General features: G+C 48.7%; 1 protein-coding gene across 1 annotated transcript in view; it reads left to right on the top strand.

Annotated features, from left to right (window-relative positions):
- The window catches only part of LOC144508730 (uncharacterized), a 60,843-nt gene that overhangs the window by 18,210 nt on the left and 28,868 nt on the right, over positions 1–13,765 (top strand). Inside the window, exon 4 of the mRNA XM_078237038.1 lies at positions 12,498–12,614. Within this exon, the coding sequence (XP_078093164.1) occupies positions 12,498–12,614 (117 nt within the window). The remainder of the gene's footprint in view (positions 1–12,497; positions 12,615–13,765) is intronic.

The following is a 13,765-nucleotide window of genomic DNA, read 5'->3' on the forward strand; positions in this document are numbered from 1 at the left end:
GTTGTCAGGATGCACATGCCAGAACGCACATCCTCACACTCCCCAGTTAACTAAACACTCACCCTCACACTCCCCAGTTAACTAAACACTCACCCTCACACTCCCCAGATAACTAAACACTCACCCTCACACTCCCCCAGATAACTAAACACTCACCCTCACACTCCCCAGATAACTAAACACTCACCCTCACACTCCCCCAGGTAACTCAACTCTCACCCTCACACTCCCCCAGGTAACTCAACTCTCACCCTCACACTCCCCAGATAACTAAACACTCACCCTCACACTCCCCCAGATAACTAAACACTCCCCCTCACACTCCCCAGATAACTAAACACTCACTCCTCACACTCCCCAGATAACTAAACACTCACTCCTCACACTCCCCAGATAACTAAACACTCACCCTCACACTCCCCAGATAACTAAACACTCCCCCTCACACTCCCCAGATAACTAAACACTCACCCTCACACTCCCCAGATAACTAAACACTCACTCCTCACACTCCCCAGATAACTAAACACTCACTCCTCACACTCCCCAGATAACTAAACACTCCCCCTCACACTCCCCAGATAACTAAACACTCACCCTCACACTCCCCAGTTAACTAAACACTCACCCTCACACTCCCCAGATAACTAAACACTCACCCTCACACTCCCCCAGGTAACTAAACACTCACTCTCACACTCCCCCAGGTAACTAAACACTCACCCTCACACTCCCCAGATAACTAAACACTCACCCTCACACTCCCCCAGGTAACTAAACACTCACCCTCACACTCCCCCAGGTAACTAAACACTCACCCTCACACTCCCCCAGGTAACTAAACACTCACCCTCACACTCCCCAGTTAACTAAACACTCACCCTCACACTCCCCAGATAACTAAACACTCACTCCTCACACTCCCCAGATAACTAAACACTCACCCTCACACTCCCCAGATAACTAAACACTCACCCTCACACTCCCCAGATAACTAAACGCTCACCCTCACACTCCCCAGATAACTAAACACTCACCCTCACACTCCCCAGATAACTAAACACTCACCCTCACACTCCCCAGATAACTAAACACTCACCCTCACACTCTCCAGTTAACTAAACACTCACCCTCACACTCCCCAGATAACTAAACACTCACCCTCACACTCCCCAGATAACTAAACGCTCACCCTCACACTCCCCAGATAACTAAACACTCACCCTCACACTGTCCAGATAACTAAACACTCACCCTCACACTCCCCAGTTAACTAAACACTCACCCTCACACTCCCCAGATAACTAAACACTCACCCTCACACTCCCCAGATAACTAAACACTCACCCTCACACTGTCCAGATAACTAAACACTCACCCTCACACTGTCCAGATAACTAAACACTCACCCTCACACTCTCCAGTTAACTAAACACTCACCCTCACACTCCCCAGTTAACTAAACACTCCCCCTCACACTCCCCAGATAACTAAACACTCACCCTCACACTGTCCAGATAACTAAACACTCACCCTCACACTGTCCAGATAACTAAACACTCACCCTCACACTCCCCAGATAACTAAACACTCCCCCTCACACTCCCCAGATAACTAAACACTCGCCCTCACACTCCCCAGTTAACTAAACACTCACCCTCACACTCCCCCAGATAACTAAACACTCACCCTCACACTCCCCAGATAACTAAACACTCACTCCTCACACTCCCCCAGATAACTAAACACTCACTCCTCACACTCCCCAGTTAACTAAACACTCCCCCTCACACTCCCCAGTTAACTAAACACTCACCCTCACACTCCCCCAGATAACTAAACACTCACTCCTCACACTCCCCAGATAACTAAACACTCACCCTCACACTCCCCAGATAACTAAACACTCAACCTCACACTCCCCAGATAACTAAACACTCACCCTCACACTCCCCAGATAACTAAACACTCACCCTCACACTGTCCAGATAACTAAACACTCACCCTCACACTGTCCAGATAACTAAACACTCCCCCTCACACTCCCCAGATAACTAAACACTCACCCTCACACTGTCCAGATAACTAAACACTCACCCTCACACTCCCCAGTTAACTAAACACTCCCCCTCACACTCCCCAGATAACTAAACACTCACCCTCACACTGTCCAGATAACTAAACACTCACCCTCACACTCCCCAGTTAACTAAACACTCACCCTCACACTCCCCCAGATAACTAAACACTCACTCCTCACACTCCCCAGATAACCAAACACTCACCCTCACACTCCCCAGATAACTAAACACTCACCCTCACACTCCCCCAGGTAACTAAACACTCACTCCTCACACTCCCCAGATAACTAAACACTCACTCCTCACACTCCCCAGATAACTAAACACTCACCCTCACACTCCCCAGTTAACTAAACACTCACTCCTCACACTCCCCAGATAACTAAACACTCACCCTCACACTCCACAGTTAACTAAACACTCACTCCTCACACTCCCCAGATAACTAAACACTCACCCTCACACTCCCCAGATAACCAAACACTCACCCTCACACTCCCCAGATAACTAAACACTCACCCTCACACTCCCCCAGGTAACTAAACACTCACTCCTCACACTCCCCAGATAACTAAACACTCACTCCTCACACTCCCCAGATAACTAAACACTCACCCTCACACTCCCCAGTTAACTAAACACTCACTCCTCACACTCCCCAGATAACTAAACACTCACCCTCACACTCCCCAGTTAACTAAACACTCACTCCTCACACTCCCCAGATAACTAAACACTCACCCTCACACTCCCCAGATAACTAAACACTCACCCTCACACTCCCCAGTTAACTAAACACTCACTCCTCACACTCCCCAGATAACTAAACACTCACCCTCACACTCCCCAGATAACTAAACACTCACTCCTCACACTCCCCAGATAACTAAACACTCACCCTCACACTCCCCAGTTAACTAAACACTCACTCCTCACACTCCCCAGATAACTAAACACTCACCCTCACACTCCCCAGTTAACTAAACACTCACCCTCACACTCCCCAGATAACTAAACACTCACCCTCACACTCCCCAGATAACTAAACACTCACCCTCACACTCCCCCAGATAACTAAACACTCACTCCTCACACTCCCCAGATAACTAAACACTCACCCTCACACTTTCCAGATAACGAAACACTCACCCTCACACTCCCCAGATAACTAAACACTCACCCTCACACTCCCCAGATAACTAAACACTCCCCCTCACACTCCCCAGATAACTAAACACTCACCCTCACACTCCCCAGATAACTAAACACTCACTCCTCACACTCCCCAGATAACTAAACACTCACCCTCACACTCCCCAGTTAACTAAACACTCACCCTCACACTCCCCAGATAACTAAACACTCACCCTCACACTCCCCAGATAACTAAACACTCACCCTCACACTCCCCAGTTAACTAAACACTCACTCCTCACACTCCCCAGATAACTAAACACTCACCCTCACACTTTCCAGATAACGAAACACTCACCCTCACACTCCCCAGATAACTAAACACTCACCCTCACACTCCCCAGATAACTAAACACTCCCCCTCACACTCCCCAGATAACTAAACACTCACCCTCACACTCCCCAGTTAACTAAACACTCTCCCTCACACTCCCCAGATAACTAAACTCTCCCCCTCACACTCCCCAGATAACTAAACACTCACCCTCACACTCCCCAGTTAACTGAATACTCACCCTCACACTCCCCCAGGTAACTCAACTCTCACCCTCACACTCCCTATCCAGTGCACACTCAAACTCACCCTCCCCATCCAGTGAACACTCACACTCAAATATCCAGTGCACACTCACACTCCCTATCCAGTGAACACTCACACTCATAGTCCCCATCCAGTGTACACTCACACTCCCCATCCACTGCACACTCACACTCACACTCCTCACCCTGCGGACATTCACACTCCCCATCCAGTGAACCCTCACACTCCCCATCCACTGCACACTTACACACTCACACTCCCCATCCAGTGAACCCTCACACTCACAGTCCCCATCCAGTGAATGCTGACACTCACACTCGACACTCCCCATTCAGCGAACGCTCACACTCACACACCCCATCCAGTGAACCCTCACACTCCCCATCCACTGCACACTTACACACTCACACTCCCCATCCAGTGAACCCTCACACTCACAGTCCCCATCCAGTGAATGCTGACACTCACACTCGACACTCCCCATCCAGCGAACGCTCACACTCACCATCCAGTGTACACAGAGGTGTCTGCGGAGAGGGGAACGGATCTGTGGGGAGAGGGAGGGGTCAGCGGACAGGGGTCTGCAGGGAGGGGCAGGATCCGTGTGGATGGGGAGGGGTCTGGAGGGAGGGGCCAACGGGGAGGGGTCTGCGGGGAGAGTTCTGTGGGGAGGGATCTGTGTGGAATGGTCTGCAGGGAGGGGGAGGGGTCAGCGGACAGGGGTCTGTGGGGAGGGGGAGGGTCTGTGGGAAGCAGTCTGCGGGGAGATATTTGTTAGGGATTAGGGAATCCTGGCTCCAGGTGAACTCTGATCTTTCAGTCCTGCCCCAGGTAGGTAGTTTATTTTATGAAGTTTATTTATGAGTATCACATTAACACTGCAATGAAGTTACTGTGAAAATCCCCTAGTCGCCACACTCCGGTGCCTGTTCGGGTACATTGAGGGAGAATTTAGCATGGCCAATGTCTTTCGGACTGTAGGAGAAACCGGAGCACCCAGGGGGAAACCCACGCAGACACGGGGAGAACGTGCAGACTCCACATGGACAGTGACCCAAGCCGGGAATCGAACCCGGGTCCCTGGCACTGTGAGGCAGCAGTGCTAACCACTGTGCCACCCCAATCCTAGTGTCCTTTAGGCAGCCAGAGCTGACAGATTGAGTGCGAAAGCTCACCTCACGTGTTAATGAGTCCTGAGACAGTGGCTTGGAAAGACGAAGCAGGAGATGAATGTGTCATCGTTTTCTGAGAAACTTGGGGAGAGGCGTTTCATTAACAGGAAGTTGCTGGAGGCACACACTCCACACCAACCTGATCGTGGAACAATGATGTGGAGGGCAACTTTAAACACTTTCTGCACGGCCCTCATCTTCTATACGGTGCTGTCTGAAGGTATGCTGGTCTTTATTTTATCATTCCATCCTGACTGTCGTTTTATCCCGATTGTAGTCCTGTAATATTGTCCGACATTGAGGGGAGTTGTGCTCTGGTGCCCTGGGACACATCCAGTCCGATCCACTCCTGCTTGCGCTACACAGTGTCCAGCCTTTGTGACATTGGTCTTTGTGGGGTTTTGCTGTGTGATACTATTAGCTGCCGCTTCCACAGAGAGAACAGTTTAAACGGACCTGAACGTTATTTCCTGGTCTGCGACTGAGTGTTCTGGGAGGTTACCAGGGTGGCAAAGGCACTTTAGGAGTGCACGACTTCGAATGTATTACAGCCCAGGGGCAGGCCATTCGGCCTATCCGCTACTGTGGCGGCCTTCCTGCTGACCCTGCCTGCCCCAACCCGCCGAAAGTGCCTTCTGAAGTAAGAAATAGGAGTGGGGTTAGGCCACTCAGCCTGTCAAGTCTGCTCGTCAATCAATAAGATTGGTCTGATCTTGGCTTCTCCCTGCCTTCCAACTGTACCCCACCGAATCCTAACCTCCCCATCAATAAAATATCTACCTCAGCCCTGAATATCTGCAAATGACCCTCTGGAGAGGATCCCACAGACTCGCAACCCTCTTGAGAGAAGAAATTCCTCCTCATCTCCGGAACCAGGGGGTCACAGTCTGAGGATTCGGGGTAGACCATTTGGGACGGAGGTGAGGAGACATTTCTTCACCCGAAGAGAGCCTGCGGAATTCATTACCACAGGAAGTAGTTGATGCCAAAACATTGAATGTATTCAAGAGGCGGTTGGATATAGCACTTGGGGTGAACGGGATCAAAGGTTATGGGGAGAAAGCAGGATTAGGCTATTGAGTTGGATGATCAGCCATGATGGTGATGAGCAGAGCAGGCTCGATGGGCCGAATGGCCTCCTCCTGCCCCTATCTTCTATGTTTCTATGTTTCAATGGGAAACCTACCCTTGAAACTGCCCCCCCTGCACGAGGGGGGAAATGTTCTCCCAGCATCCACCCTATCGAGCCCCACTCAGAATCTTCTCTGTTTCAATAAGATCACCTCTCATTCTCCAATGGGTATAGACCCCCAACCTTCCCTCGTTAAACAAACCCCCTCCATCCCAGGAATCAACACGGTGAACCTTATAGAGTCATCGAGGTTTACAGCATGGAAACAGGCCCTTCAGCCCAACTTGTCCATGCCGCCCTTTTTTTTTAAACCCCTCAGCTAGTCTCAATTGCCCGCATTTGGCCCAGATCTCTCTGTACCCAACTTACCCATGTAACTGTCTGAATGCTTTTTTAAAGACAGAATTGTACCCGCCTCTACTACTACCTCTGGCAGCTTGTTCCAGATGCTCACCACCCTCTGTGTGAAAAAATTGCCCCTCTGAACCCTTTTGTATCTCTCACCTTAAACCTGTTAACCACTGTGCCACCGTGCCATTCTTATTGCAAGGGGGGATGGGTTATAAGAATAAGGAAGTTTTGCCTCCACTGTACAGGGTGTTGGTTAGACTACGCATGAAGTACTGAGCAGAGTTTTGATCTCCTTATTTCAGTTGGGATGTACTCACAATGGAAGCAGTTCGGAGAAGGTGTGGTTTATTAGGATGATACTGGGACTTGATGGTTTGAGTTATAAGGAGAGGCTGGATAGACTGGGACTTTTTTCTCTGGAGCGTAGGAGGCTGAGGGGCAATCTAGTTTTAGACTGCCCTACCTTTGGGAAAATATATTGACTATCTGGCTGATCTGTGCCCCTCATTATTTTATAGACCTCTATAAGATTATCCTAATAAATCACACCTTCTCTGAACTGCTTCCATTGTGAGTACATCCCAACTGAAATAAGGAGATCAAAACTCTGCTCAGTACTTCATGCGTAGTCTAACCAACACCCTGTACAGTGGAGGCAAGACTTCCTTATTCTTATAACCCATCCCCCCTTGCCATAAGAATGGCACGGTGGCACAGTGGTTAACACTGCTGCCTCACAGCTCCAGGGACCTGAGTTCAATTCCCGGCTTGGGTCACTGTCTGTGTGGAGTTTGCACGGTCTCTGTGTGATTTTCCTCCAGGTGCTCCGGTTTCCTCCCACAGACCAAAGATGTGTGGGTTAGGTTGATTGGCCACGCTAAATTGCCCCCTTAATGTCCCGGGATGCATAGGTTAGAGGGATTAGCGGGGTAAATATTGGAGTTACGGGATGAGATTGTTGTCGGTGCAGACTCGATGGGCCAAATGGCCTCCCTCTGCACTGCAGGGTTTCTAAGATTCTATCTCCTTCTAAAGGTCAACAATCCAGTTGCCTGATGCTAATCATTCATGTGTCATAGACCCATCGAAAAGTTACCGTGCCGAAAAGGCCATTCAGCCCATCATGTCCGCACTGGCCAAATACAGAGAAATCAGAAACTAGCCATTCATCTTTATCCCACTTTCCAGCTCCTGATCTGTGATCAAGCAGGTTACAGCTCTTCAGGTGCAGATCCAGATATATTTTAAATGATTTGAACATTTCAAACTCGACCTGTGATAACCCCCAGGACTTACATCGGGAACCCCTAACTGACCTCCCTGAAGGACCCGTAGGATATGACGCCCAGGTGATTTTTTTTATTTTTTTATGGGACATGGGAGTCGCTGGCTGGCCAGCATTTATTGCCCTTCCTTAGTTGCCCTTGAGAAGGTGGTGGTGAGCTGCCTTCTTGAAACGCTGCAGTCCGTGTGCTATGGGTTAACCCACAATGCCATTCGGGAGGGAATTCCAGGATTTTGACCCAGGGAGAGCGAATTTCCAAGTTTTTTTATATTTTATATTTCCAAGTCAGGATGGTGAGTGGCTTGGAGGGGAACTTGCAGGTGGTGGTGTTCCCAGGTATCTGCTGCCCTTGTCCTTTTAGATGGAAGTGGCCATGGGTTTGGAAGGTGCTGTCTAAGGGTCTTTGGTGAATTGCTGCAGTGCATCTTGTTGATGGTACACACTGCTGCTACTGACCGTCGGTGGGGGAGGGAATGGATGTTTATGGATGTGGTGCCAATCAAGTGGGTTGCTTTGTCCTGGATGGTGTCGAGCTTCTTGAATGTTGTTGGAGCTGCACCCATCCAGGCAAGTGGGGAATATTCCATCTCACTCTTGACTTGTGCCTTGTAGATGGTGGACAGGCTTTGGGGAGTCAGGAGGTGAGTTACTTGCTGCAATATTCCTAGCCTCTGACCTGTTCTTGTAGCCACTGTGTTTATGTGGTGAGTCCAGATTGGCAATTACCTTATCAGGTGGAACTCGTATACCGAGCCGTGCGTAAAGCAGGCACCTGAGCGGGTCCATTATTGCATTGTTCCGGTTGGGACTTGTATGTGTCCGCCACAGGCTTGTGATTTTGCTTTACTCCACTTTATTTTGTACAATAACGCACTGTTCATTTACAGCTGACTCCTACGTTACTACACCAGCAACGAGGTGGACAACCACAAACTTAGGCATTGATTTCCAAATGCCACCACCTTCTGTGTGAACAAGTGTAATTGGCCCCTCAGCTAGGGAGGAAACAAGTCTTTCTTGTCCACCATATCTAGGCCCCACCTCAATTAGGTCACCTCTTAGCCTCCTCTGTTCGAAGGAAAACAACACTAGCCTATCTAATCTCTCCTCATGGCTGCAATTTGCCAGCCCTGGCAACCTTCTTGTAATTCCGCTCTGTACTCTCTCCAGAGCAGTGATGACCTTTCCGTGAACCAGAACTGTTCCCAAAACTCCAGATGTGGCCTAACCAGCGTTTCATACAGTTCTATCATCGCATCCCTGCTTTTGTACTCAATATCTCAGCCAATAGCGGAAAGCATTCCATGTGCTAACTTTATCACCTTCTTACTTACCCTGTCACCTTCAAGGACCCGGGGACATGTACTTCAAGGTCTCTCACTCCCTCAACCTCTCTAAACACCTTCCCATTTATTGAGAATTCCCCTTGCTTTGTTTGCCGTCCCCAAATGCATTACCTCACGCTTTTGCAATTAAATTTCATTTGCCGCTTCTCTGCTCACTCAACCAAACCTTTGCTATCGTTCTGTGATTTAGAGTTATACTCCGCATTATCAACTACGCGGCCAATTTTAGTGTCTACCGCAAATTTCCCAGTCATATTTAAGTCTAAATCATTAATACATACAACTAACTGCAAGGGCCCCAACACTCTTTTCCATTTGCAGAAACATCCATCCACCTTTGTTTCCTGTCCAACCTCCGACCTTCCTCCGTGTCCCAGTAGATCTCACTTCTCTGTCCAGTCCGCCGCGGCACAGTGGTTAGCACTGCTGCTTCACAGCGCCAGGGACCCGGGTTCAATTCCTGGCTTCGGTCACTGTCTGTGCGGAGTTTGCACATTCTCCCCGTGTCTGTGTGGGTTTCCTCCGGGTGCTCCGGTTTCCTCCCACGGTCTGAAAGACGTGCTGGTTAGGTGGATTGGCCGTGCTAAATTCTCCCTCAGTGTTACCCAAACAGGCGCCAGGGATTTTCTGGGGATTTTCACAGTAACTTCATTGCAGTGTTGATGTAAGCCTACTTGTGACTAATAAATAAACTATAAAGCCATGTGGGTCCTTGTCAAATAATTTACTGAAATCCATGTGGACAACACCCACTGCACTACCTTCATCAATCCTCCTTGTTACTTCCTCAAAACATTCTGTTCAGTTGATAAGACACATTTCTCCCTGAACAAAACTGTGCTGACTATCCCTGATCAATCCATGCCTTTCCAAGTGATGATTTATCTTGGAATTTTTTCCAATAATTTCCCCACCACTGAAGTCAGGCTGAGAGCCTCCAGTTTTTTTGGCCTTCCCTCTCACCCCTTTTAAATAATGTACAACATTCACAGACTTCCAATACTCTTGGGCAACCAGATCCCTCTGTGGTCTCCCTCCATTTAAGAATCCAGATAATCCCGACAGTGCAGAGGGATTTGGCCCATCGAGTCTGCAACGACTCTCTGACTTCTCACCCAGGCCCTATCCCTGTTATCCCACATATTAACCCTGCTAATCCCCCTAACCTATCCATCTTTGGATACCTGAGAGGCAATTTATCATGGTGAATCCATCTAACCGACACAACTTGGGACGCTAAGGGGCAATTTAGCATGGCCAATCCATCCAACCCGCACATCTTTGGACTGTGGGAGGAAACCGGAGCACCCAGAGGAAAGCCATAGGGAGAACGTGCTGACAGACAGTCACCCAAGGCTGGAATCGAAGCCAGGTCCCTGGCACTGTGAGGCAACAGTGCTAATCACTGTGCCATCCACTTCTGTATTTCTGTTCCTTTATTTGCCATAGTGTGTCTATCTCTTTATTCAGCTCCGTATTCGCTGTGAGCTCCTTTAGTATGTCCTTGGACACTTTGACGACATTGTACGAATGCAAGATTTTATTGTGGCTACAATACTGAGGCTGCTGCGCCAGCTAGTGAGGAGGGGTAGGAAAGACAACTGAGTGGTGTGCCCACCACTGAGTGTGCCCTCTCCAGCCTTGCGAATATGCACCTTGGTGCCAATGTCAAAACTCCACCACCTCTAACACCTTCCAACTCTGCCCTTGTGCAGTGTGGGAGAACTGGGTCTTCCAGACCACCATGTTGGACAGACATGAGTTCCACTGGGTCCTTGAGTGAGGTCGTAGGTCGGGAGGAGGCCAACAAAGCAGGCCTCCTTGGGCCTTCCTGTAGCTCTAGTCAGGCCACAACTGGAGACTTGAATCCAGTTGTGGTCACAACACAATAGGAAAGGTGCGAGGGTCTTTGCAACGATAGAGTGAAGTTTTACCAGAACGGTTGCTAGGAGGAGAAATTTTAGCGACAAGTTTAGATTGGAGAAACCGGGGATGTTCTCCTTGGAGCAGAGGGGATTATGGGGAGATTCAGTGGATGTGGACAAGACGACAGACAAAGAAAAGTGGTTCCCATTGGCTGGAAAAGGGGAATATGAGGACATGGATTTAAAGTTTCGGACAAGGGGGGGAATGTGAGGAAAAATGTTTTTGCAAAGTGAGTGGTGATGACTTGGAACTTGATTTATTTTTATTCATTCATGGAATGTGGGTGTCGCTGGCTAGGCCAGCATTTAAGTGCATTGATTATTGTCACAAGTAGGCTTACATTAACACTGCAATGAAGTTACTGTGAAAATCCCCGAGTCGCCACACTCCGGCGCCTGTTCGGGTACACTGAGGGAGAATTTAGCATGGCCAATACACCTAACCTGCATGTCTTTGGAGTGTGGGAGGAAACCGGAACACCTGGAGGAAACCCACGCAGACACAGGGAGAACGTGCAGACTCTGCACAGACAGTCAATCAAGCCGGGAATCGAATCCGGATCCCTGGCGCTGTGAGGCAACAGTGCTAACCACTGTCCATGAGGCATTTAAGAGTCCCATAGAATCTCTACAATGCAGAAAGAGGCCACCTGGCCCATCGAGTCTACACTGAGTCTCCGAATGAGCATTCCATCCAGGGCCTCCCTTCTCTGCCCCATCCCTGTAACCCACACTCATTTCCCGTGGTCAATCCACCGAGCCCTCAGATCTTTAGAGTGTGGGAGGAAACCGGAGCACCCGGAAGAAACCCATGCAGACACGGGGAGAAAGTGCAAACTCCACACAGTCACCTAAGGCCAGAATTGAACTCAGGTCCCTGGTGCTTTGAGGCAGCAGTGCTAACCACTGTGCCGCCATGCTACAGTGTAGGCCAGACCTGGTAAGAATGGCCGATTTCTTGAACCGGATGTGCTTTTGTGACAATTGACAATGGTTTCATGGTCATCATTAGACTTTTAATTCCAGATTTTTATTGAATTCAAATTTCACCATCTGCCGTGGTGGGATTCGAACCCGGGTCCCCAGAGGATTACCCTGGCTCTCTGGATTGGTAGACCACTGACAATGCCACTGCCTCCCACTATGAAAAGAGAAGCAGAAATAATTAGAACTTTTGAATTGAATATGAATGGAAAGTTGAAGCAAGTAAATTTGCCGAGGTACAGGATAGAGTGGGGGACTGACATGGTTGTTCTACAGGGAGCGGACAGGGACACCATGGGCTGAATGGCCTCCAGTTTATTGTAGGGTGCCTCATCCCAGAGCTGCAATGAGTGGACAATCAGCTCACGTGCTTTAAGGTTCTGTGTGTGGCCCTTGATGATTGGGCAGAGGGGCCACACTGAGTTACCGTCTTTAGCCAAGAATTGTAATGTCACTCTTTCTGGTCTATTCCTTCTCTCCCCTCAGTGCGACCGTTGATCTGTAATCAATGTACAGGGCTATCCGGTTCCTGTTCATTCACACCAGTGACTTGTAGGTCAGGAACCACCACCTGCAGAACCACTTCAACCACGACAATTTCAGGTAACATGTTCTCTTCTAATTTGTCCAATATTTTTAATCCCTCTCTCTCATTCCTTTCTTCTTTCCCTCTCTCTCTTTCTCTCTCCTTCTCTCTCTCTCTCTTCCCCTCCCTTCAGTTTGTCCCTCTCTTCCTCTCTGTGTTTTTCCCTCTCCCTCCCTTCAGTTTGTCCCTCTCTTCCTCTCTGTGTTTTTCCCTCTCCCTCCCTTCAGTTTGTCCCTCTCTCCCTCTCTGTGTTTTTCCCTCTCCCTCCCTTCAGTTTTTCCCTCTCTTCCTCTCTGTGTTTTTCCCTCTCCCTCCCTTCAGTTTGTCCCTCTCTCCCTCTCTGTGTTTTTCCCTCTCTCTCTCTTCCCCTCCCTTCAGTTTGTCCCTCTCTTCCTCTCTGTGTTTTTCCCTCTCTCTCTCTCTTCCCCTCCCTTCAGTCTGTCCCTCTCTCTTTCTGTATTTTTGCCCCCTCTCTCTCTCTCACTCTCTCATTCTCTCCCTCACAAGGCCACACTTTCTAATTCTTCCTTTCGCTGCTACTTTTCCTCTCTCACATTTTCTTCTCCCGTTTTCTCTCTTCCTTTTGCTCTTGCTCACGATCGCTTTCTTTCTCTCCCTTCCATTTTCTCTCCGTTACAATGGGATTTATAAGATTATTTATTTCTGAGACTGCGTCATTAATACAAGATAAAAGCGAAGGAATCAAATGACCTCTTCTGACATCTGCTGGGCAACAGTCCTGGATGGTTTGATTGTTGGAGGTTAAAAGTGGCTGAGTTTGTTTTACTGGGAAGAAGGTGTAAAGTGCTTACACTTGTAGATACTGACAGCAATTTCTGTGCTGACAGTGAATAGACTGAGTCTCCAAAGTCCCAAAGAAATGTTGAGAATGTTGGGTTGTAAACCACTTTGTCTATTTAACTGATAAGATGAAAGAAAGCTGATTTGATTTGATTCATTATTGTCACATGTATTGGGATGTTTCTTGCATGCTCTACAGATAAAACATACCATTCATAGAGGAGAAGGAAAAGAGAGGGTAGAGAATGTAGTGTTACAGTCATAGCTGGAGAAAGATCAACTTAATGCAAGGGAAGTCCATTCAAACATCTGATGGCAGCAGGGAAGAAGTTGTTCTTGAGTTGGTTGGTTCGTGACCTCAGATTTT

Source organism: Mustelus asterias, chromosome 20, assembly GCF_964213995.1.
Source record: "Mustelus asterias chromosome 20, sMusAst1.hap1.1, whole genome shotgun sequence".
NCBI lineage: Eukaryota > Metazoa > Chordata > Chondrichthyes > Carcharhiniformes > Triakidae > Mustelus > Mustelus asterias.